The 27642-nt window shown below is 36.3% G+C and overlaps 1 protein-coding gene across 2 annotated transcripts in view; it reads left to right on the forward strand.

Annotated features, from left to right (window-relative positions):
- The window catches only part of HHIP (hedgehog interacting protein), a 97128-nt gene that overhangs the window by 53420 nt on the left and 16066 nt on the right, over positions 1–27642 (forward strand). For both annotated transcript variants that reach the window (XM_054486722.2, XM_054486720.2), the window contains exons 5-11: positions 5134–5285; positions 5690–5863; positions 6783–6926; positions 10579–10700; positions 12880–13003; positions 13954–14084; positions 17481–17562. In XM_054486722.2, the coding sequence (XP_054342697.1) occupies positions 5134–5285; positions 5690–5863; positions 6783–6926; positions 10579–10700; positions 12880–13003; positions 13954–14084; positions 17481–17562 (929 nt within the window). The remainder of the gene's footprint in view (positions 1–5133; positions 5286–5689; positions 5864–6782; positions 6927–10578; positions 10701–12879; positions 13004–13953; positions 14085–17480; positions 17563–27642) is intronic.

A 27642-nucleotide genomic window follows, 5' to 3' on the forward strand; every position in this document is an offset into this window, starting at 1 on the left:
AAGTTACCAAAAATATTTATTTCTTATCTTTAATACTTGTTTTTTGATCATGCACATTTCTAACAGTGTAGCATTGTTCATCCTCCTCAAAAATCTCCAAGTATGATGGGAATGAAACAACTCAAAATTCAAAACTATACTTTGTTATGTGCTTCCATATATAAACTCATTGAGAGGAGGGATTTATTCTTATTGATTGTTTATCCCTAAGCACCATATCCAACACATAATGGGTATTCAATAAGTATTTGTGGAATAAGTGTAAAATAAAAAAAAACAATAGTTGGCAGTAACAACTAATGTCTTGAACATAGTGTCACATTATTTAGTTTATGTTTCATGGCTTTCTTAATATCATAGGGTCATGTTGTGGATGACTGAACTTGAAGTCAGCCACTTACCAAAAGGTCACTAAGAAAAATTATGTTTCCTAAAATGTACAAGTCAGTATTTCCTGAAGGACATTAGGGCAAATTTAAAGCAAAAACAGAAACCAGAAAAAAATTAACTGTAACCACATTAAAGTATGAAGAGAATGTTGTCTTTTAAATATCACAATGAAAGATGCTGTCCTATAATGTCTGTTAAAAAAGAAAAAATAAGGCCGAGTGTGGTGGCTCATGCCTGTAATACCCATACTGTCAGAAACCAAGGCAAGAGGATTGCTTGAGCCCAGAAGTTCAAGGCTGCAGTGAGCCATGATTGTGACACTGCACTCCAGCCAGGGTGATAGAGTGAAACCATGTATAAAAAAAGAAAAGAAAAAATACTTTCTGTTATAATCATTTTATGATTAGCTCTTCTTTCAAATGGATACTTAATTATTCAAAGAAGAGGAATATTCTTAATTGGTTAGAACTTTGATCTGTTCACCAGGGAAGAATTTATCCCAAAGCTGCAGCACTAGGTCTGATCTTGTATTTACATTAAAGTATCAGTACTCTTCATTTTGGAGTTGTCTATTTTTCTGTGGACCCTGTGAAATTGTTTTTAAGAGCTGACTGATAACTAGAATGGCAGATAGTTAAACACTTATTAAAAGCGCCTGAAGAGGGTTTTATTATTTCCTCTGAAACAAGTTAGTCTACAGGTTCCAAATTGTGGGAACACTATTTTCAAATCATTCAACACTCCAAATTTGAGCAGTCATTTGTACTTGCTGTCCAGCAGGGCTATCCAGAAGTTGATGTAGCATTGAAGAGCTGAGCAAAGGGGAAGAGGGGGTCTTGTGGCAGCCTATGAAGCTTGGATGAGGTTCAAGTCAGTAAGTTTTTTTTTTTTTAAAGCATTACCAAACTAAGGAAACCCTAAATTTTTGTTTGTAAATTACTTGTTGCCCTTTTAGCTTTCAGTTTGGTTCTACCAGTGCTGTCTGTGCATTCCCAGAAGCACAACATACAAAGTGCTCAGTGCTAATAATGAAGTACAATTATAATGTGAATATTTAGACAAATCACTGCTTTTCACATGGGTAAGGATAAACTTTTTGGACATTGGTTAACAGTTTTTAGAAGTATAATGTTAGGGCTAGGCGCAGTGGCTCACGCCTGTAATCCCAGCACTTTGGGAGGCCGAGGAGGGCGGATCACCTGAGGTCAGGAGTTCAAGACCAGCCTGGCCAACATGGTGAAACCCTGTCTCTGCTAAAATTCAAAATTAGCTGGGCATGGTGTGAGTGCCTGTAATCCCAAGTACCCGGGAGGCTGAGGCAGGAGAATCACTTGAACCCAGGAGACGGAGATTGCAGTGAGCTGAGATTGCGCCATTGCACTCCAGCCTGCGCAAAAAGAGTGAAACTCCATCTCAAAAAAAAAAAAGAAAAAAAAAAGGATAATGTTAGAAGTCAGTGTCTTTTTGAAAGGCAAGACTGCCTGAATCATGAATCTTCCATTTGCCATTCTATTAATATGTTTTTCTCCCTTTTTAGCCAGCTTGGCTCAACTAATCACTAGAAGCTCAAGAATAAAATAAAAACTCCCCAGATGCTCCCTAGACTTGGTTCAATAATTGACATTTCTGGAAGAAGTGTATGATTTTGATTCCATATTCTCTGAGCCATAAAACCACACATAATGAAGGGGAAGGATGAGAAGGGGTAAGAAGGAGAGCAGTTAGTAACATTGGCACCAGGGCTTTGTTGTTTTTTTCTACTGAGCCTCTAAAGCTGGGTTATCGGATTTGGAAACAGAGTGAAGAGAAGGGAGTCTCTGGGCTAGGGGATCAGAACAACAGAACGGGGCTTTGAACACACACAGTCAGAGCTGGGGCAAAGGGGACTAAGATAATAGAAGGAAGTACAGGAGCCTGGGAGGTCTGGTCTGCTGGCCAGTCCCGGCTCCAGGCGCCAACGTCCAGGCTCTCGGGCTAGGACAGTGTCCTGGTGAAGACTACAGCTGAAGCAATCTTAAATATCTGGTGGTGTTTCTGATGGTGTGGCCTCTAACTGACACTGGTCTAAAATTAACCCATCAGTGCCCAATCAACATATTTCTTCATAAGACCTTGAAAAATGACCCAGCCCTTAGAGATAGGTTTGCATTTGAGAGTTAAATAATAATTTGTCGGTAGTATATTTTAATTAACTAGACAACATAACTCAAGTCTAATTCAAGTGAAATGTGAGCTCTGAATACACTAATCTCCTGGCACACTGTGGCACACCAGGAGTATATCTGTCCTTTCTAATTTCTGAATATTTAGGAATCCTGTTATATAATTTTAAAATCTAGATTCAAGAAAATCTAGGATATTTATATAATACTTTAAATTGTTTTCATCAGTGTAGTTATGAAAGTGAGTATTTCTCTGAAATGACTTAAGAGTAGTCAAATTTCTAAACTACTTTGCACCTGGAAGTTGACCCAAAAATGAGGTCATATGTAATGATTAATCAATTGTAAATCCTATTACCTGAAAATTTCAGAATTACTGACTTTTTTAAATTGCTTTTTTTGATTTATTTCTCTGTCATTCACATGTCTCATTCTGTTTCCATATTTGGCACTTTAGTAAACGTCAAAAATGCCCCCAGAGTCATTTATGTGATAGATGGTATCTTTAAAGTGAACAATTGTCTTCTATCACTTGTGGATTTGTTTAAATCTCTTTTCCCATCTGTCTTTCTACAGTGCCTTAATTCTACATTCTTAATTCCTGAGAAGCAACCAGCACAGTTTTGAAGCATGTTGCTATCCAATTCAAATTGTATTTCTGATGATTTGATTAAAAACTACAAAGAACTACTTTCAACACAAGCTGCTTATAGTGGAACACAAACATTTGTGAAGCAGGCATGCAGTACTTAACCTGCACTCACAGCTTTAGGGGGAAATATATTTGAGGGAGGAATTAATCACAAATGAAATCCCACCCTTGGGCCTCGTTAGACAATCCGTCAAGGAGGTTCAAATGTGCAGTGGCTTCTCTACAGTCAAATTGTACTTACATATATATTCTAGTTTCCAGTGCCTCATAAGAAAGCCAAAAGATTTTTATTTAATGAAGATTTAAGCAGAAAAACAGCACCATCAAGTCAATATTCAAATCACCAGAACAAGATAATCTGAAAAACAGAGAGTCATTCATATATCAGTCATTAGAGTTTTACCTTTATGATTAAAATTAAAATTATGCATATTGTAATGTGCAGGAAAGTTGACTTTTTGACATTTAAATAATGATTTGGTCGTTCTGTGTATTTGCAGCCATTTTAATATTTATATGCTCTGAAAGTTTGGATATTCTACTTTGGGTGATCTATATCTAAAAACAGTTTTCTCTAAGCCAGGAAACAAATCAATGTTTATTAAAAGTAAACTTTTCTGCCTAAACCTTTCAATTCTGAACTCCATGTAAAATAAGAACTACAAACATTTCTGTGCTTTGCTAGTAACATATACTATTGTGTTGGGGACAAAAACATGAGAGTGCTTCCATGACTGAACATGACCTTGTGAAGAGTTTGCAGTATTAGAGATTTTTTTTTTCTCTGCTAACACTTGAGAAGGAATAACTCCTCATAGCTTTTTACCATAGGCTATGTCATGATGTTCAATGGAATAAATAAGGTGATGTGCTATCAGCAGTTGCAGCATTCAATTTCTATGCCATGTTTTTCTCCAAGAAAGTGCTCCCTGGCTTTACTAGTATGTGAACTTTAAGGCTCTGATCTAGATAATTTTAGATACTTTGATTTCATTATAGAAATTCCTAGACTACTTGTGGGATATAACAAAGGCTAAGACCATATTGAATTTCAACAAGTTGAATTAGCAGAAAATGAAGATAAAATGCCTTTCTATTTAAGAACATGATGATGTTTTAATTGTTATAGCATTTGGCATGCCTAATGTATACAATCCTTGACATTCATACAATAACACAAGAAAGTTGTTTGGGATTTTTCTTTAATTTCCTAGTGTCCCCTTTCCTCTCTAGCATTTCTCCCACTCCTTCCCCAGCCGTGGCCTTTAGGCGTCCTCCGGCTGCTTCATCCTTCTGTAAAGAAAAACCCTATGCAGCGAAGGGATTCATGTAAAACTGCCTCATTTCTAGATAGATAGGCAAGGCTGCCTATTACCTAGCTATGATGAACAGACCACCATCGTTGTGACAACTGATGTAGATGCCTCCAGGGTAAAGCAAAGGTTTACATATTACACAAGCAATTTAACTGTTTTCTAAACATATTGCCAAGACAGTGGGAGTTGGCAGCCCACACTGTGTTTTAGGTTTTGGAGACTTGGATTAGAAGTGACTGTTGATTATGAACCTTGTTATTTGTCTTCTATGAACTACAAGCAACCTAGTAACCCGGGAAAGAATTCTTCACAGCACTTAAACTTGTCTTCCTAGCGTCCCAAGATTACATACACAAATCACTTGACAAAAGTGGTGTAAGACTCTTGCGCATAGATAACCACACAAGACAATTGTCTTGTTCTAACCCTTAAAGAGTTCCACAGAGTGAAATGTTTTATAATCCTTTTTTGTGCAGTAGGCAAGGAAGAAAAGAAAGGAGGTTGGGCAAAGATTATCCAAAAGAAAGAAAGAGACTCTTTTGGGGTTCCAGTTGAAACACAATAAAGAACATAATTAACTTTACAATTCTTTGTGTTTTTCATTTGACTGCAGGGAGGAGATGAAAGAGGACTGCTAAGCCTCGCATTCCATCCCAATTACAAGAAAAATGGAAAGTTGTATGTGTCTTATACCACCAACCAAGAACGGTGGGCTATCGGGCCTCATGACCACATTCTTAGGGTTGTGGAATACACAGTATCCAGGTATCACTAAAAGGCATCGAAGCATAGAAATTTCTCATCTTATTTTCTCATCATCTTTTCATAAGTTTTTTTATTTAGAAGTTGCAAATAAGTAGCCATAAGGTGGCAATAATTAAATCATTACCTCCATCTTGCTGAAAACTCCATATGTGTCTTTAAGAGAAATTGAGAACAACAATGGTTTTGACATTTTTCCTCAATTATCTCTCAACTTAAAGGCTACTTCTGAAACTTGGAAAATAATGTGATTTTCCAGCAATTTCTGTTAGCTCCATTTAAAATATATGTTTCCTTATTTACTATGTGCCAGGAGTTTGTTTTTTCATTTATATACTATTTACTTTCTGATGGGCTCACCTTAAATCTTTTAACAGTCATGGTATTGTTTTCTTCCCACAATGTAGAAAAAATCCACACCAAGTTGATTTGAGAACAGCCAGAGTCTTTCTTGAAGTTGCAGAACTCCACAGAAAGCATCTGGGAGGACAACTGCTCTTTGGCCCTGACGGCTTTTTGTACATCATTCTTGGTGATGGGATGATTACACTGGATGATATGGAAGAAATGGATGGGTTAAGGTAAAAGGCTGATCACAGATGGGTTCCTCTCAAGGTTAAAATGGTTTAAGTGCCAGAAGAAAAGGTGGGCACCAGTGAATTAAGAACCATCTTTGAATAGTCACCTTGGTTAAATACTTAACTTTTGTCATCAGTGTCTGCATTTATGAAATGAAGAGGAATTCACTAATATGCTACGTGATCTTTTGTTTGTCATGAAAAGAGTTGCTGTTGTGTAGTTCTCTGCTCCAGGGCTGCCTCTGCTCCACACAGCACTGAGAAGCAGTGGCCCTGTACAACCATACTGCCTCTCAACACTGCGTAATAGGCTAACATCGCCCAGCAAAGCTTCCTGAGAGATATAGAATACATAGGTTTAGGCTGACAAAAATTAAGAGAACAGAGGCAAAAAAAAAAAAAAAAAAAAAAAAGCAGTGTACTACTGATGCCACAGTCCTCAGCCACCATCACACTGTGTCTTTGTTCAGTTGCTTGTCTGGAATGGCCCGGTTTCATTTTCCACAATAAGGAATTTATTTTATTTAATTATTCATTTATTTATTCAGACAAGGTCTCACTCTATTGCTCAGGCCAGCATGTAGCGGCACCATTATGGCTCACTGTGGCTTCAAACCCCTGGGCTCAACAGATCTGCCTGGCCGCATGCCACCACATCTGGCTCATTTTAAAATTTTTTGTAGAGATGGAGTCTCGCTATGTTGCCAGGCTGGCCTTGAACTCTTGGCATTAAACAATCCTCTCACCTTGGCTTCCCAAAGTGCTGGGATTACAGACGTGAGCCACTGCATCCAGCCACTTTAATATTTTATTTCAACTAAGGGGATGATTCTTTCATCAATAGAGCAACTTCACCATATTTAATATAGGTGAAATATATAATGAAAATGTAAAACACATATTCTGTCCCCCAATTTCTCAGTGATTTCACAGGCTCAGTGCTACGGCTGGATGTGGACACAGACATGTGCAACGTGCCTTATTCCATACCAAGGAGCAACCCACACTTCAACAGCACCAACCAGCCCCCCGAAGTGTTTGCTCATGGGCTCCACGATCCAGGCAGGTGAGAACACCGTTCTGTTCTCACTGGCTTTTAAGCCAGGTGGGGATCCGGGAACTGGGAAAATATAGCATAGAGCATATACCATCACAGAGCAGCCAAAGGTAGTATCTAAGGCCATGCCTCTAAAATCACAACAGGTCATTACTCAAGTGTGTATTTAGCACTCTGTCTTCTATTATTGTGAGAAGCAGATTGAGAAGGCAGATTAGACAACGAAAAGGACAAATTCATGGAGAAAATTTCACCTTAAAATGTGGAGAGGTTATTATCAGATAAACACTATTGGACTAGTATAATGACCAAGACTTTAATCTGAACAGTTTAGAGAGATAAAGTTTTTGATTTGTCTCCTTAAATCCCACTAAGTCTTAAGTTCTTTATATATTACATGGGGGTGATAATAACTGTCTTGCTATGATTAAATAAAAATCTGTAAGTAAAGTACCAAATAGTGTGTCTGACCCCTGGTAGGTTTTAAATGAATTGCAATTCTTGTTATCATAGCTTCACTTAAATATGATGCTGCAGTGTTAATTTGCAAGGAGCTGAGCTAAATATTAACTTTTATTTCACTTTGAAAATATTGCAAATACTAAAGGACTCCATATTAGCTGTTGGTACTATCATGAACCAAAAGAAAGGAAAACTAAAAAGTATGTACATTTGGGGTATATTTTGTAAAAATGCTACGAAGTATAATACAGCAATTCAGTAACGAAAGCTTCATCCAGTCTATGGTCTATTATTCGTACTCAGGGATATCTGGCCACATCCATTTATTTACTAAGTAAGTTATTATTACCATTTAATGTTTATTGTGTGTTCACTATGTGCAAGGTGAATATTTCTCAAACTTTTTATTTTTATAATCCCTCATGCCCTTCATCTCCCCTCCATCAAACCCAAGTCTACAGTTCATTTCCTTTTTGGCATCTCAGCAGATCTTAAAATCTGGGAGACAGGGAATACTTAAGGTGGGTTCAGGATGTGAAGGAAACTGTCACATTCCATTCCTAGAGCTCAGAACTCACAGATACCACCACAAAGCAACACTTTGAAGTCAGGCAGCCTGAGTCACCACAATCCCACTGGAGCTTTCTCACAACCTTCCTGGGGGTCCTGAACCTCAACGCAAAAACATGGGAAGAGGTGCTTTACAGACTAGATGTGTGGCAAGATGCCTGTGGTGCGGAGCCTCCCCACCTCTGGTGGCAGAGGGCTGAAGGAAAAGTTGGTGTTTATATTCCACCTCCCTCTAAAAGTATTCTAAGCAGAAGATGATTTAATAAAGCAGAAAGAAAACTAAATTAATTATTGGCTAAAAATAAAAAATAAAAGGGAACTTTTATTAAGCACTTGCTGCAGGGTGCTGAACTAAGTATCTTGTGTACTTTATCTCCTCTCTGCTTCTCAGCAAGGCTCACCATCAGCCCCACTTCTCCCACTCCCCTTTTATTAATAGACTAGTTAAAGGACAGTGGTAGATGCACAGCAAAATTGAGAAAAAGGTACAGACATTTTTATATTACCCTTACCTCCACACATGCATAGTCTCTCCCATTATGATCATCCCCCATAGAGAAACATTTGTTATAGTTGATGAACTGACATTGACACGTCATAATCACCCAGAGCCCATGGTTTACATTAGGGTTCACTCTTGGTGTTGTGAATTCTGTAGGTTTAGACAAACGGATAATGACATGTATCCACCATTATAGTATCACCCAGAGAGTTTCACTGGCAGGGCCCTTTTTCACATGAGAAACTGAAGGTTACAAGGGTCAAGCAGTTCTTAGTGGACCTGGTATTCAGCCAAAGCCATATCTCCAAGCTCCCAGCAACTCTACCTGGCCTGCTTTCCAGATCTGCTGTTTCTTGTTGGAAACAAGTCAAACCTCTTTTTCTCATAGTTTCTCTATCTTCAAAGAAAGGTAATAGAGGAAAATGTTCTCCCCGCTGTGGATTTAGTTCCACCTTAAGTCACAGCATGACTGTATCATGATCCCTGCCAGGCATTGTCTTCTGTGAATCATTGAACTAGAGAGGACAATAAAGGGACTTGTTGCCACAGAACAACTAACCCATCTTTGGCAGGTCAGGCTTATGGTTTCCCTATCATGAATGAGATCATCTGGAGCCAAGAGTTTATGTTTTGTTTTTTGTTTGTTTTTTTTTTATAATTGCTACATGACTCTTACGTCTCTTAAGAACCAGCACCAACTCTCAATTTTTTATTTTATTTTTTAAATTTCTTTATTAGCTCCAATGGTTTCATGTTGTTTTTAAGTAATTAATATATTTTGTTGGCCTAGAACAGTGATTCTCAATGGGATAATTTTACCCCCAGGGGACATTTGGCAATGTCTGGAAACATTTTTGGTTTTCACAATTAAGAGTGTGACGGGGGTGAGGGAGTGATGCTACTGACATTTCGCCTGTAGAGGCCAGAGATGCTGCTAAACACCCTACAGTTGGCAGCACAGCCTCCCCAGACAAAAAATTACCTGGCCCAAATTGTCAGCAGTGCCAAGACTGAGAAACTTAAAAACAATGCAAGCCTGTTTTCCACACTTTTGATAACTTCCAAAATTGTATTATATAACTTCATTCTTCCCCCAACCCAAGCTCCTCATACCCAGTCCCTCAGTGATTGAAACCTTCCACAAACCTTGAACCCCTCTCATATTCCTGGCTTTGAACCAGATAACAGGAAGATAGTGATGAAGCTGCAAGTCCTACCTCCCCTTATGGAGCTTCCTGTCAGTGGCTTAAGTCACAGAGATACTCTGGCCCCCAGATTAGGGATGGAAAACATGAAAACAGAGTCAACGTAAAACACCTCGATGTTTGTAGGCACCAGCTTTACTATATTCCTGGAATTAAAGCACATGTTTTCCTGTGTTAGAGCAACCTAAGTTTTAGAATGCAGCAATTTCATGTAAGAAACCCAAAATTAATGTTATAACTAATACTGTTTTGTGTGGCACAGAGATGAGTTGATGGTGACACTGTTGTTGTTTTTTTTTTTTATGTTATTTTACCTTAAGTTCTGATACGTGTGCTGAACTTGCAGGTTTGTTACATAGGTTTACATGTGCCATTGTAGTTTGCTGCACCTATCAACCCGTCATCTAGGTTTTAAGCCCGCATGCGTTAGGTATTTGTCCTAATGCTCTTCGTCCCCCTGCACCCCGCCCCCCAACAGGCACCAGTGTGTGATGTTTCCCTCCCTGTGTCCATGTGTTCTCATTGTTCAACTCCCACTTATGAGTGAGAATATGCGGTGTTTGGTTTTCTGTTCCTGGATGGTGACACTGATTCTTATTCACAATACTTTACCAGTGTATTATACATGTGATATTCCTTAAGAACAGATTAACAATTGTTTTAAGACAGTGTGCATATTTATAACATAAGAAATTATAAATCATAACAAGAGAAATTAAGAAATATTTTCCACAGATTAAGCTTCAACCAAGTAAGCAAACACATCAGACTACTTCCTTCAGTGCTTTCTAGAAGATCCAAACTAAATTGCCATAGGATCCTTGCCAGTCCACAAAGGGCTCCTTCCTATGTCAGGAATCTCCAGTTTGAGCTTGGAAAAGACCACGGTAGGAATTAATGTGTATCCCCTCTTTTTATGCAGATGTGCTGTGGATCGACATCCCACTGATATAAATATCAATTTAACGATACTTTGTTCAGACTCCAATGGAAAAAATAGATCATCAGCCAGAATCCTACAGATAATAAAGGGGAAAGATTATGGTATGTAGAGCATAATTTGCTGATTTTGCTTTAGTTAAAGTTTTGTCTTAGTATATTTAGTAATTGAAGAGAAAAGGATTTCTGAAAAATGAGCATTTGGGAAAGCATAAAAACACTGGCCTAACAATCATGCGGGAGTAAATTGCTCACTTTTTAAAGCTCCAGTGACTCTTACAAGCCCTGAGGGTTCCATCTGGTTAATTACCATGGATTGAAAGGTTCTCAGTAGGTCCAAAAAATTTAATGGTCCTTCAAAAGTTAGCAGCTTATATTTTGCTCATCAGAGAATCAAGATGAATAACCTCTATTCAATAGGGGAGAGCAGCTTGTCTTAACATCTTATATACAGAGAAAAAACAAGTGTTAAAAGTAAGACATTTCTCAATATCCAACATGCCTGTCTCAGCAGTTAGGAAAATTGTAAGTGATTCAAGTAAGAATGTAATTTTTTTAAAAATGTTTATCTTAGAGAAAACAAAGTAATCAACTTGTAAAAACAAATCATGGGAATGGGACATTTAAGCAGTATTTTTAATAATATGATTACTTGAATATTTAGAGAGAACATGTAAAAATATAAAGTTGGATAATAATAAAGTTCAAAACACTTAGTATTTTTCAATATTTTAGTATTTATTCCTTTTGAAGGAAGCAATATATCAACCATTATTATGATTCAGGAAACACAGTAGATTAAGATTATTAAATTGATTGCTTTTTCTATTTACTCATTCAATACAGATATTTATTTAACACCAGGAATGAAGCAGCTGTGTTAGTTCATGTGGTATTCAGTTATTTTACTTTTTTTTTCAGGTGTTGGGGTGTGTGTGTGTGTGTGTGTGTGTGTGTGTGTGTGCGCACGCGCATCTTTTAAAAGCCAAACCAAAGAGTAATGTGATTTGGAAAAAAAAAAAAAAAAAAAAAACTAATGAGTCACTAGCTCGATGGAATTTTGGCTATATTTGTAGATTAAACAAAATTCTACAGTCACATTAATTGAGGTTAAGCTAAAATTGGTTACAATATTAACAGCACTACATTTATTTATTTTAAAACACATCTACAGTGCTTACTACATGCCAGACCCTGTAGTAAGCACTTTATACTCATTTCCTTTACAGAACAACTCTATGTGATAGGCACTATCATTGGCCACATTGTACAAATGAGGAAACTGAGGCACAGAAAGATTAATTGTCACACAACACAAAGTGGCAGAGTCTGGATTTGAATCTGAGCAGCCTAACTCCAGAGTTTGTGACCTTAATTATTCAATTATGCTACCTCTCAATGTGCTCATTATTTAAAATTTCTCTTATCTTTTCTACTTTTTTGTAGTCTCTTATACACCATAATCACATGGGAGGGGAAGAGGTGGTTAAAAATTACTATCTTTTCACAAAAGCTTTTGATAAAATCTGTTGATAATGACTTATTTGATATTAAATACATAGAAGGTAATTTTCAGATTAATTTGCAAGTAGCTTTAGAGCTTTTCCATTACAATTAGCATGCAGATATCCAAGTATGTAATGGCCTGCACAGAAAGATAGAGACACAAGACTATACACATGTAATCAGGAGTTATTGAAATAGACTTTGTTATCCACACAACTCTGTAAACAGAACATTAAAATATTTTAAGTGAAGATATTACTTGACTAAGTTACAACATTTTCACATATAGAATAAATGCATGTTTAAAGACCTTTTATGTACTACGTTTTTATTTTCATTAAAGTGTAGGCTTTTAAACATTTTACATATTTTGACAGAGGTCTGTCTCAATTTACTCAATATATACAGAAGCATTTCTACACAAAACTTAGTATGTAAAGCCTTAAATTTTTTTTGAAGTATTTTGGTTCAAAGTAAATAATCATGAGTCCCAAAATATCCAGATTCTAATTTCATTGAAAACTTGGTATGTCTTGAAAATTACAACAGCAAGCGTTTGCAGAGCATTCTGATTTCATTAAGCTGTACATGGATGTCCTTTAATGTTGATACTATTTAGCAAAGACTGTTTTCATTAAATAGCTCTAGCAAGAAACCCTTTGTTGTATCATAGAACACATTTCAGAGTTAAATTACTATAGTAATTGTTGTTTGGTATACATTCCTTTTACTTTATGAAAATATGTTTCATTTGATCTAATGCTATGTTTCTTTCCAGAAAGTGAGCCATCACTTTTAGAATTCAAGCCATTCAGTAATGGTCCTTTGGTTGGTGGATTTGTATACCGGGGCTGCCAGTCAGAAAGATTGTATGGAAGCTATGTGTTTGGAGATCGTAATGGGTAGGTTTCCTGATACCACAACAGTATGAAATACCAAATGACATATCCGTTAATCATTTGGCAAACTGCCACAAAATATTCAAATGATTGTCTCTTTTTGTGCATCAGATGGGGAATACACATAAATATTATTTACTTTTAGTTCCATAGATGTAGTGGTTTAATTGAAGAACTTCCAAAAAGATGCTCTCTCAACAGGCTTGATAAATTTCATAAAATAATTTTTAAGGGCACAGAAGTCTTCAGGTGGACTTTTCTTATTATTTAGGCTCTTCCCTTCATCCTCAACATAAATTTACCATAACAATAAATAATTTGAAAACTATTGTTTTACTTGCTGTATAAATATTTTTAAAATTATATTGGAAGGCTCAAGATTTTTGGTTTTGCCAAATTTTCGGGACTTTAAGCAAGACAATATAATTTGTCTCTATAAGTAGGAATAATACAAAATTAAATTTTAGTCCCAATTTTCAAGATCACATTGTGGATAATTGTAAGAAACTCTGTGACGAAATCCAAATTAAGAATCTTGTTTTCCAAGTCACTGGCATTCAGGCATATGGCAGAGCTGATACTCTTGGTCACTACAAGGAACTAGAAAAATGTACTGACCCCATGCTCTTCCCCGTCCCTCTCTCTGATTAATAGCACAGCATGGATTCTAGTCCTGGCGAGGAAGTATCATTCTCTGGATGAAGGGGAGGGCTTTTCTCATACTCAGGTACTTTTAGTGCCCCCTCCAAACAAAATACTATCTTTAAGTACTTTCTCCGCATATGGGAATTTCACAGTACTCACACACATTATGGGCTATATTATTTTTCCCTTTAGAAGCCAGGTCTATGGCAAAGCAATTGTTTGTTATGAATTTTATTTTAAACATTTTATTGTCATCAATAAACAAAAGTATGTATTCATTGTAGCTTTATGGTATGTTTTTGTTGTAGGAATTTCTTAACTCTCCAGCAAAGTCCTGTGACAAAGCAATGGCAAGAAAAACCACTCTGTCTTGGCACTAGTGGGTCCTGTAGAGGCTACTTTTCCGGTCACATCTTGGGATTTGGAGAAGATGAACTAGGTACTGTACAACCTAGTTCTGTTAAGTTTCATTATCACTTCCTTTTTCAAGAGGCTTTGCTCTGCCCTGAAGAATAAATATAGCAATTTTATCCTCTACTTGTTGGAAATGTAATCTACAGCAAAGATGACCTACTCCAGAGATTAAGACAGTCCAGTTACATATTCTCTACCAGTAACTTTTCCCTGAGGGCCTTTATATTTTATTTTCACACTAGAAATACTAAAATATAAGGCAGAAAAATGGAAGGCAGGAAAAGAATTTTTTAGTCCTGAAGAGATAATTTTTAAAATGCTTAATGATATTTTTGCTTATACATCTGAGTAGTTTGTGTATATTCTCTATCTAAAAACATTTCCATTTATCCATGTAAAAAAGTTTTGTTGAAATCTGAAACTTGCCTTACCCACTATTTCTTTTTTTTTTTTCTCTTTTCTTTTTGCCCACTGGGGCATGAAATTTGAGCAAGCTGATCTGAGTGCAGATCTTCTTTCCAATAGAATAGAAATTATGTTCTCATGGGACAATCTATGGTATAACATATAATATAATTCTTGGCATGTTTACCAAAATGTATGCAGCTTAAAAAGCAAAAAAAGAAGTTGAAATTGAAATGTGATCAATCAGTGAGTAAAAATTTTACTCTCTACTAATTCAAATTACAGAGTTCAATGTAGTTTCATAGTGACTCCCTTTAAAAAATAATATTCAAACAAACCTTAACTACTGTACTCCTTTAGCCTCAGAGATAAATTTCTAGGCATAAAGAAGAATGTATGTTTCCCATGTTAATCAGAATATTTTCTCTAGAACTTTACATTTGGTTTTTTTACATCAAATGGAGACTTCATCAGAAATAGTTTCATGCCCTTTACTTAGAATAATAAGGGACTCAGACAAGACTGTCAAAACACGTAAGATAAGTTTCAGAGCCACGGGAATATAACAATTCAAAGAAGAGAATCCAGTCTAGTCTTTTCTTGTTCCAGCACTGAAAGAAATTTAAAATTTTTCCTTAACATTCCCCTATCCCACTCAAAGGAACCAGAAAGATACTTCTCCTCACTTATATCCTCTGTAATATAATTTTAATTTCACTGGTAAACAATGATTTCAAATTTAAAAGAATGAGGCCAGGCATGGTGGCTCACGTCTGTAATCCCAGCAATTTGGGAGGCCAAGGCAGGTGGATCGTCTGACCTTGGGAATTCAAGACCAGCCTGGCCAACATGGTGAAGCTCTGTCTCTACAAAAATTACAAAAAATTAGCCGGGTATAGTGGCAGGCCCCTGTAATTACAGTTACTTGGGAGCCTGAGGCAGGAGAATCACTTGAACCCTGGAGGCGGAGGTTGCAGTGAGCCGAGATCGCACCATTGCACTCCAGCCTGGGCAACACGAGCAAAACTCCGTCTCAAAAAAAAAAGTAAAAGAATGGTTTGTGTCTGAGTTGGAGATGAACGTTTAAATGTTGTGACTGAATAATTCTGATTTTCCCAGACCTTGCTACAAATGATTCATCATCACTCATTATGTTAACATCACCACCATTAGGTAAAATATCCCAAATGTCTGTGTACACTTAATACTATTTAGAAGCAGAACCAAAAAATAAAAATATATGATCCTGATGCTCCAAAAGCTACAACTCTGTATATACCTCATAATTAAAATAAATACAGTTTCACTGGATTACATTTTAATGTGAAACTCGCTAGCTTTAATTGAAGAACCATATAAGAAAATGAGTAAGTTTTTGCACTTTTTGAAATAAAAGTATTGAGAGTCTGGGACTTTGCATACTATAAAGTCAGGATGGATTTGTTGTGAGGATTAAATGAAGTAAACTATAAAATACTTGACAAAATAATATTAATTCTTTTGCTTACATTCCTTTGCTTTGTACTTTCATTTTTATTTTTTCTGTTGTGCTACATTTTTAGTACAAACTGTGTAAATCCTTTTCAGGAGTAGAAAAGTAGCAGGGTGTGTTTAATGCACAATAATAAGAGAAATATAGACTAAAGGATTTTTCATGAGGGAGAACCAAATATAAATTTTAAAACTTTATAAATGTGTAATTATAAATATGGCTTCTAATTTTCTATTCACATGATCAATTCAACACAGAATTATATGGAAGTAGTGGTGATAAACAGGGTGGTTTTCTCCTAAAAGAGTACCCCATCTGTTGTATTTCATGATTATGAACACAGCTAGCATCAAGAGTTTAGAGTTTAGAGAGTTGAGACTGAGCATCAAGGTCTCTCTCTCTCTTTCTCTCTCTCTTTCTCTCCCCTCTCCCCCAGTGTTTATTTTAACATATTTTGATGTACTTTCATATCTTCTAAAAAGCTAAAGATTAAGAAGGCACAACCCAATTTCATGTGGCCTCAAATTATCAATTAATGGTAACAACTTCATAACTGACATGTATCAATCTTGCACAGAAATAAATCAAGATAAAATTTGTCCATTCATTATCCATTCTACAAATATTTATTGAGCACCTACTCTGTGCAAAGCTCTGTTCTGGATGCTGGGAATGCAGCAGTGGATAAAGAGACAAAAGTCTAAACTTAGTGTCATGAAATTTATATTGTACAGGAGGAGGAAAATCAAAATAAATTTTTTAAAAAATACTGTATATAAATTGGTAATAAATGCTTTGAAGAAAAATCTAGTAGTGAAGAGGAATTTGATGGGAGTTGGGGAAGGTGCGATTTTAAAGTGCAGTCAGGAAAGGTGCTATTTAAGTACAGCCTTGAAGAAGGGGGAAAAAAATGAACCTAGTGGAGACTCACAGGAAGATGGAGCCTGTAATAGGGGCCTGGAACAGCAAGAACCTGAGACAGGAGCCTAAGCTGGGAACTTGCCTCTCATGTGTGAAATCACAAGCCAATGAGGCTAGAGAAGAGTGAACAAGAGGGCAAAATGTTGCAGATGAGGTTACAGCAGTAAGTGCTACTGTCAGGACTTGCTTTTGCTCTGGATGAGATAAGAAGCTATTGCAGGGCATTGAAACAAAGGAATGTGATCCAACTTACATGATCTAACTCCTTTGAAAAGAATCACTGTGGCTGGTACATTGAGAATACACACAGAAGAACAAGAGTGGCAACAGAGAGCTCAGTTAGACAGCTGCTGCCATAATCTAGATGAGAAATAATATCTGCTTGCACTGGAGTAGTAGTGGGATATGGAAAGGAGTGACTGGAATCTGGAATTCTGGATGCACTGTAAAGGCAGACATGTGAGACTCTTGCATAATCTTTAGGCAAGTGATTTTCTTGTGGATAGATGGAGATAGACTGACATATAGAATAACTGCCAGGCAATAGGAAGTAAGGACCTGTACTGCTATAAATTTGCTTATTGTTATTTCTTTCTTTAACAGGTGAAGTTTACATTTTATCAAGCGGTAAAAGTATGACCCAGACTCACAATGGAAAACTCTACAAAATTGTAGATCCCAAAAGGTGAGATTTCTTTGTATCCCATTAAGTCAAGTAATTTTCTTCTTCCAATTATTTTAGTTCATTCAATTAACGATAGGAACGTCACAATTAGCAATCAGCCAAGATGTACACTTCTGCCACTTCCATATGCTTAGCGCTGTCCTGAAAGGATTTTCTTCGCCTATGATGACTGATGCCACTATGCAGAACTTTAAAAGCTCATTCGTGTCGTTCTTGCTGTCATCACAGAGCAGCATTATATTCATGGAATCAGAGTCCTCAGTTAAAAGCCAGAAAGGGGCCCTGACGTGTGAGGCTGTGGCTTAGGCTCTGGTGTTGGAAGCCATAAACCCTCCTCATTGTTAAGAAAACGAGAAACATACTGGCAGACATGACAGCTGCTTAGTATGATTTTTGTTAAGTAAACAGGTAAGTTACTTTGGCAGTTCAACATCTGAGCCTCATTTGGAAATTATCTGAAAGCTTACAGTGCTCATGAAGACTGGGGTGACTAGACAAAAACTTAAGTAGGGTTTTGTTATTTGCTTCAGCAAAAGAAGGATTTGAATGTTTTAATCCTTTAAAGAATATGTTTATCTCACCCCTGGTCCTTCCCACTCACCCATCACAACATTTATACATATGTACTTCAATCATCTTGAATCATCACTAGTCAGTTGTTAATTTCATGGATCAAACCTGAGCTATCAGAAGCTGATAAAATTATATGTTGTCGAAAATACATTAGTCATAAATTTAGAAACAGCTAATCATAACAAAACCTAAGGATTCTCAGAGACACGACTGTTGTTGAGCACTAGGACTTGTTACTGTTTAGCCACACCACGCTGCAAATTTCAGATTCCTTCTATGCTATTTTCATGACTCCATTTTCAAATTTCAATTCAAGTCTTTTTCAAAAGAATTAATTCTAATAATCTGAAAAGTTTACTAAGGGCATTTAAAAATATTCTTTGTAAATTGTAAATTGTGTATGTTTTTCTGAGATTTTGTCATTTTTCTATACAACAAAACGCTTTTCTGAGGGAAATGTAGGTTGACATCGGCTCTTGCAGAACAAAAAGAAGAATCAGTTCAAACAATCTCTGGGCAGTATCACATATCACAGGTTGATAACATCCCTTCTCTATTTAACAGTATACATTTTCTTTCACAGTAAGATAAATATCCATCTATATACTATAGCGATTTTTTTTCTGCAAGTGTGAAATTAATGACCTCCATAAGAAAAGCAAAGATAAATGAAAATAAAATCAGACACTTAGGGGATTATTGAAGTTGTCAACCTTAAGAATAAAAATCAAACTAATGTTAATTCACAAAATAGCAGCATTCTAAAGACTCATAATGAGGTTTAGGGATTTCACTCAGATATAATACAATTGGTTTCAAAACAGTCATTGTTATTCCGTTATACTATCTAAGTCTATATGTTTTTGCAAAGTACCTGGTAGCATTGTAATGGATTCTCTCTCCTTCTCACAAAAATCTTTCTCTCTTTGTCTGGATTGTTTAGTCTGTGGCTGAGTTTAGGTGCATTTTACACCTTCAATCTATTATTAGTGTCTAATTACCAAGGTTGCCATAAGGGACCTTGGCTTTGTGATCTTAGTTCTCCTCTAGTAGGGTGGTCTCAGAGTGACATACCTGAAGCCCTGACTTCTCATTATGGTGCCTGTTTCTGGTGAGTCACGTCATGTGGGGGGCCCGGGTTAAGATTTGTGTTTGCTTTTCAGAAGGTGGGGGAAGTAGCAGAGTCCCAAAGAAACCGTCCTTGTACACAGACATGAGCATAAATTTCAAAATTAAACTGACTATAAGAAAACAAATGTTTTTATAAACATTTGTTGGGAGCCTCATGCTGTTTTGATTTGGCCATCAACGTTTATTATCATAATATTTCTTCCTAAATGAGTTGAAGTTCTATATAAGCGGACACTTAAGTATGTGAACAGGATTATTTTGGAAACAAACTAATTACAAGCATAGTAGTGTTCAGGATGTCTGTGTTAGGGCAGAATTGTTTTTCTAAAATTTTTGAGGTAGAATTTTAAAAAAGATTCTTGTCAGCTAAAAAAACAATATATAGACACTTTTTTTATACCAAAAATCAAACACAAATTAAACTCTTAGGTTAATTGTATTCTCATACCAAAACCCCCAGGTTTGCTAGAATAATGTTTTCAGAATAACTTTCAAACATCAGTTGATTTGTGGCCCAAGAAGAGAAAAGCAGCAAACTATGTTATTTTCTGTATTATATGTCATAGACGTTACATTCTTACCATAGGATTTATGTTTTTCCTATTTTTCCCTACATGTGCACACACACAGACACACACAAAAACACACACACACACAATGAGGGAGTTTAGAAACCATAGAAACTATATATGCAGTATCTCTTAAATCATTTTGGCAAAAACAGATAAGGTTCTAGTATTACCACCTCAGTCTGTAAGGACAATTTGATCTAAAGCTGTAAGTTACATAATCATTTACATAAGTTCAAATCAATTACAGTGTGCAGCAATCTCAGAAAAGGATGGTGAGATATTCTCTTGTAAAAATTAAATGCCATTGTTTAGCATGAAAAAAAATAGAAAATGCCTAGAACTCAGGAGTTATTTAAGGAAAAAAAAAAAAAAAAAACTTCCAGGCCGGGCGTGGTGGCTCACACCTGTAATCCCAGCACTTTGGGAGGTCAAGGTGGGTGGATCACCTGAGGTCAGGAGTTTGAGACTAGCCTGGCCAACCTGGTAAAAACTCCGTCTCTGGTAAAACTACAAAAAATTAGCTGGGCATGGTAGCGGGTGCCTGTAATCCCAGCTACTCGGTAGGCTGAGGCAGGAGAATCACTTGAACCCAGGAGGAGGAGGTTGCAGTGAGCCGAGATTGCACCATTGCACTCCAGCCTGGGTGACGGAGCAAGACTCTGTCTCAAAAAATAAAAAGCAACTTCCGAGGAAACAGAAAAGGAATTAAGTTTGCCTCCATGTTAGAACATTGTACACACTCCTGGAATACCTTCAGGGATTGAACAGTCACATCTTATGGCAGAGCAGAGTTAGGGTCAAATCAACACCAGTCACCCAGTTGGCTCAGCCAACCCACAGGATCCAAAAAAGTCTCTAGTACTGAATTCAGCATGCCATAGCCTGGGAGATCCTTCAGCTAGCAGTCTGGAAAACAGATTTAGATGAACTGAGCACAAAATCTTGGCAATAACTTTACTTTTACTTAGTAGTTCCATCTGAAACTAGTCAAGATTGGGAGCAAGTCTACCTAGGTCAGACAGGGAGTCAATTGGTCTGGTCTCTAAATCTTCCTTAGTGTAGCACTCAGCATAGATTATTTCACCATACTGTGCCCCTTTGTCCAAAAAAAATATATAGAAGATGATATTTCTGTCCCTGCTGCATTCTACAGAGGGCTGTGAAGGTGTTTAAACAATCTATTTTAAATATATTACATTCTTTAGTAATTTTTGTGTGTTTATTCCAGGCATTCCAGGATTATTTTCAGGTGATCTCTCAACTTTTAAGGTTCCTTTAGTTCCAAAATTAGAATAAAGACATCTATGGAGCTTCTAAGAACACTCAATAGAGCCAGGCATGGTGGCCTATGCCTGTAATCCCAGCACTTTGGGAGGCCGAGATGGGAGGATCACTTGAGGTCAGGAGTTCAAGACCAGCCTGGCCAACATGGTGAAACCCTCTATCTACTAAAAATACAAAAAATTAGCTGGGCGTGGTGGTGCACACCTGTGATCCCAGCTATTCAGGAGGCTGAGGCAGGATAATCACTTGAATCCAGGAGGTGGAGGTTGCAGTGAGCCGAGATCACGCCACTGCACACTGCAGCCTGGGCAACAGGGTGAGACTCTGTTTCAAAAAAAAAAAAAAGAACTCTCAATACGTAGTTTTCAAATTATACCTTGGATACTCTTTGCTAAATCCTTTCAGAATTACATAAATGTTTCTAGGGGTGGAAATTAAAGAATTCTGACAAAGTTATGTAACTTCCAAGATTTATTTTTATGGAACACAAATTTTTTCATAGTATTGACAAATATTATTTAATTTTTGTTTCAGATGAACTTAAACCAAATGACTTTTTTTGAAACATTTCCAGGGTTTATTTCTCTAGGAATTTGTAAAGGAAAATTATTCTCCATCATGTTGATTTAATTACTATATACCCACTCTTGCTATATTTTAACATATCATTTATCTGTTACCCGACCAAGTCACACACACCATTCCCTTAATAAGCCTATAAATTAACAATGCAAATTCCAGGCTCGAGAGGTCATTTTACCTACATGTTGTATCCCCAATCTCCTCTGTGACCAATATCAAAAACTGCCCCTCATTCCTCTTCCCCCACCATGGCCCACTTACTGCCCTTTGTTTATTGTTTTCTTAATATCTTCATCCTACTTCTTATTAGACTGGATGCTAAAGAGTGCTTTTTTCCAAAAAATCACTTCAAAAGAGGAAACCAGTTCTGTTTATCCTTTGCATATGTCTCAGGGAGCCAGCAGGCAGCTCTGCCATCCTAAAGAAAGTTACACATAATAGAGCAGCTTTAGCCCAATAAGCCAGTCTAGTCCCAATTCATCAGTCAAAGTTTTATGCAAGTGGCCCCCCTAAGTTGATAAATTCCCACAGTGCCTGTTGACCCAGCTGCCAAGTCCTCTTGCAGCAGGTGGTGTTTTCATGGCCACCCTGACAGTAATACAAACTGTTTAGCAGCTCCATTGACCTTTCAGCTATTAACAGGGATACAGACTCCACTAGGGACTAGTTTTCAAACATGACAGAATTTCTTAACACTAGAGGTCATGAACAAGTATATGCCCTATAAAAGTCCATTCAGCATGGTGGATATGAAGTCTAAGAGGCAAAACATTTTCCACATTTTTGCTATCATCACTATTCTATGTATCCAGTAACCAAAGATGAATATACATGTATCTTCCTGACTATATTTTATTATCAGTATACTAGATTTCCTGTTGTGGTGCACAATACCTTTTCAACTAACAAATCCCTACTAAGCTGCCATATAGCATCTGAAATTTTAGAGATATACTACAAAAGAATTGGGCAAGATCAAAGTTGAAACTTCTAATGAATGGATGAGCATGCATACATAATAGATGGTAGCAGCCTGAGTATCACTAAAATTTTATTCATACTTTAGCAAGATTTGCATACATGTACATGTGTACAGACACACTGCAACATACAAGTAACACATGCAATGTTAGGTAGAGCTGCACCTATTTCAAAATAAATAGGTGCTATTATATAATAATTTATGACAAAAAACTTTGTGTGACCATGTTATTTTAAAGTGTTTATGTCTTATTTTTAAAAACCATCATATGCTTTTATTCCAAATGCTGACAGATTTGTATTTATAAAACGCAAAACTACTTCTATTTCTCCCCTACTTGAAATCCTTCACTGGTCTCCCACAGCTATTAAAGATGAATCTAAACTCTTAATTTTTCCCCAACTTTAAGGTATAATTGACAAATAAGAATTGCATATATTTACAGTGTACAACATGATATTTTGATAAATGTTGTGAAATGACTGAGTCAAGTTAACTAGCATATCCATCACCTTACCTACTTATCATTATTTATGGTGAGAACATATATCAGTCTTCTTTGTGTGCGTGTGTGTATATATATATACACATATATATGTATAAGTATATATATGTATATATAAGTGTGTATATATATATATATCCTATTTCCTGGAAATGTGACATATGACCACAGCATTCAAAGGAATTTTCTCTTTTATACTAAGTAGTCTCTCTTAAGCTATCAATTTTGATACTTAGAATATCATCTTCTTTAGTAATTGGACAGATTGCTATGAAAACTTGACTGAATTGCCACTTCAAACTGGCATTCATTTAAAAAGCTATAAAATGGAGAATGTGAATGGTGAAGAATATATTCTTCAAAGTGAGACTTATATATTGAGTCAAAAATTCTTAAAAGCATTTTCTTTTCAATTAACATGGCCACCACCACTGACATGCCCACCACTATCTCTTCTAGGACAATGCTAGAAGTCTGATATTAGTCCTTTTGAATATCTTATACTTTTATAGTAAGTTAGTATATCATCAGATATTGCAGTACCTTAGATAAAGACAGATTTAATGTTGCATTAGATATGTCTAAAACAGTCATGCAAATTTTTTGAAAAGATGTTTTCTAGAGGAAGATGTAGCTTATAAAGAAAAAACTGCATCTTAGCATCATTTTGTTACTAATTCATTTTGGTTAAGTTAAAAAATTTGTTACTTGAATGACTTATTTTTGTCAACTGTGACGAATGATATGTGAACATCAAAATTTGGAAATTCATCAGGCTAGTCATCTTCAAAGAGAATTTGAACTGACATTCCTGTGCTCTTTTATAGGAAAGAAACTTGTTTTAAATTTCTTTTCTCCTTTAAAGCATTTAGTGAATCTTAAATTTCTACCTTTGTATGATACGAAATTAAAACACTGGTAGATCTATTGCTTTATAAGTGGGGAAATGGAGCTAAGAATTTATTTTTTGATGATTTCTAAAACAAAAATACTGCATTCTTTAACTCTTTTGAATTATGTTGTAATACAAGTGTTATTTATTTATTCTGTGGGTGTGTGTGCGCGCGTGCGTGCGTGTGCGTGTGTGTTTGAGACAGAGTTTTGTTCTTGATGCCAAGGATGGAGGGCAATGGCACGATCTCGGCTCACTGTAACCTCTGCCTCCCAGGTTCAAGCGATTCTCCTGCCTTAGCCTCCCAGGTTCAAGTGATTCTCCTGCCTCAGCCTCCCAAGTAGCTGGGATTACAGGTGCACACTACCAAACCCGGCTAATTTTTTGTATTTTTTGTAGAGACGGGGTTTCACCATGTTGGCCAGGCTGGTCTTGAACTCCTGGCCTCAGGTAATCTGCCTGCCTTGGCCTCCCAAAGTGCTGGGACTACAGACATGAGCCACCGTGTCCAGCCTATTTACTCTATTTGTTAATATTAGTTGTCATTCCCCTGGGCTATTTTCATCACAATAAAAATAGATAAAATCAGAAAAAAATTCTCTGGTTATATTAAGTTACTAAAGCAATACTTGTGTTTAACATTTTTATCAATTATGGTTTATGAATTAAGTATTTAAATTAAACACTTGATTTTGGACATGAAATTCTGAACAGAATATATTTCCTTCTTTATATTAGGAAGCAATAGCATTGGCTTTTTTATTATACCCTAATTATTTAGTTTTTATTTTTGTGTCATATCAGAGTAAGAACAGATATAATCCAAGATTCCTGATTTCATTAAGTCCTGATTTCATTAGAAGCATTTTTTGTATGTCTCCTGTGTTCAATATATTATATTTGCATTATGTGCTACAGAGGGAGAGAATGAATGGGAAGTTGGTCCCATCCCCTAAGAAGTTTATTTTTACTTTAAATCAGGAGATTGCATATGTTATTAAAAGGTAAAAAATATTATTTGAGATAAAACACTTTGAAGCAAAAATACTGTACCATAACACTGTACATTATAAATTGCCAAATTAATGATCCAGAAGTTATTGATGTAGGTAAAATTCACCATGATTTGGTTTCCCATTCAAGTCTGTTCTGCTACAGTGAGAATTTCTTTAACACTAATAAGCTCATATACAAAAGAGAATATCAGCACAACATGAAAGTAGTTATGCAGCTTTTCAAGCAAGATGTAACGAGAATTATAAGGAAAGGAACATGCCCTCAGCCTAGCTGTTGCACAGGCAGGAAAACCCTTCTCAACTGAGTCGTCAATGAAAAGTAAGTGCCTGTACTGGGTTTCCCTCTTTCAGGATGCATCCCACAGTCTTCCGTGGCTTTCTTCAGGGTGCACATCCTCTTTTCAGAGTTCCACTTCCATCATTATTTTGTTTTGTGTGTTTCTAATCTCTCCTGAAGCGACCTCCAGCTACTTCTGAGTTGCTCGCTTAGTTGCCCAAACTTTCTTCCAAGGTACCAGCTTTTGTTTTCACCACTGCTTTAGTTACAAAGCTGCACAGATCTTGAGGGGTCTGCCCCAAACCAATTCTTCCCATAAGCCCTTGTCTTAGTCAGCTGAGGTGGTTATAACAAAATACCTAGGTGGATTAAACAACAGACTTCTGATCGTACTGGAGGAAATCCAAGAGCAGGGTGCCAGCATGGTTGGATGCTTGGTGAAGGCTCCATTTCTGGTTTGCATATTGCCACCTTCTCACTGTATCCTAACACGATGGAGAAAGAAAGAAAGCAAGCTCTCTGGTGACACTTCTTATAATGGCAATAACCGCATCATGGGGGCTCTATCTTCATGACCTTATTTAAATCTCACTTCTTCCCAAAGACCCTGTCTCCTAATGCTGTTATTTTGGGGGTTAGGGCCTCAATATATGATTTTGGAGGGAAAAAAGCAGTCCATAACAGCCCCCTTATTTTAAGTGCCATTTTGTGGAATACAATATTTTTCAGGAACATGTACACTGAATTACAGTAGAAATGCCTATTTTTCTATATTCACTGCTCATATTATAGTTGATCAGTTTCTAAAGCTAGGATATTGCAAATATAATACAACAAATACCTAAGGCAATTTGATAAAACTGGACCTTGTCTTTTTATCTAAAAGCACATGACATTATTATTTAGTTTCATTAATCTTTTCTCCTAGGTCTTCCCTGTAAGATATTACATAACTTTTCATGTCCTGAATTTCCATGGAAATATATGCATTGAGTTAAGTTGATAAACCAAAGTTGATACAGCAGATCCACATACCCTTTTAGATATTTGTGTACTGTGGTGTTGATGTTTGTATAGGGAGATTAATAGGACTGAAATGTGGGTACATTGTTACCTTTTTTCCTAAAGTAAGAGGGCCAGTTCAGTGGAAAGAACACTGAACCAGGAAAGAGTTCCAGAATTCTCTGTAACTAGCTGGGTGAAAGCCACTTAATCTCTTCATACATTTTCTGATCTTTTAAATTTAAGAATTACAAAGCTGACCCTCTCTCATGAGAATAAAGTTAAACTTGAAAAATGTAAGTGGCTTCATTATTTGCTTTTATTATGGTTGCATCTTTAACCACAGAAGAAAATTAGATGGATATTTGTGAAATTTCTGACAATGTTATTAGCAGTAGACAGTCAAACCTGTGGCTCAATTCACTAAGTTACTACTGCTTTCGCCTCCTTTGAAAGGTTTAGTGCCAACTCAGTTTCAAACTGCCTAGGTATTAAAGCCAAGTAACACTATTTCTTAGTGAGCAAGTGAGTTCAACATGTGAGGATGAGACTTTTAAATCTCAGAAATCCTCACAATGAAGAGAATATTAGTCACAAAGAAGACAGCCAATGTTAAGCCCCACTTGTTTTCAGCATATTTTAGGACAGAGAAATTTCTAGACACTATGTAAAAATAAGATAGAACATTAGCTTTATCCATCCTAAACTCAAATTTTAGAAATATTTAGTACAAATTAAAAATTAGAATATGATTTATAAGGTACATAAATTCAGAGTTGTCCTTGAATTCAAAGGTTTTTTTTCCTCTTTATTCTAGTATCAGAGTTATTTAAGAATGCATAATAAAGATATTTCTGCAGCCTACGTATGCTATAATGTCAAGGAAGGTATTCCTTAAAAATAAAATGGAAGCAGTAACTCTTAAAACATTTAATTTCTTGCTGTACTTCAGATAGTACTTGAAAAATACATTAGGAAATGTGTGTTGCTGTCAATACTGCCATGAAGTTCCAATGAGATCAATATTACATGGTTACACAGGAAGAGATTCCATTGGCTCCGTTCTTCTACCTGGAATATGATTGTATTATAAATATATGATTCCTCAGCGAAATTGAGTTTGTATAATGCATTGTTGTTTTTAAAGCTGCCTATAAAATGGCTATGTATAGTCTCAAAACATGCGGTAAATCCTTCAGAATACAGCATTCTACTACTTATAAGTAAACTGACACTGAAGAAAGAAACACCGATATGACTAGGA

Source organism: Pongo pygmaeus, chromosome 3 (assembly GCF_028885625.2).
Source record: "Pongo pygmaeus isolate AG05252 chromosome 3, NHGRI_mPonPyg2-v2.0_pri, whole genome shotgun sequence".
In the NCBI taxonomy this organism is placed as follows: domain Eukaryota; kingdom Metazoa; phylum Chordata; class Mammalia; order Primates; family Hominidae; genus Pongo; species Pongo pygmaeus.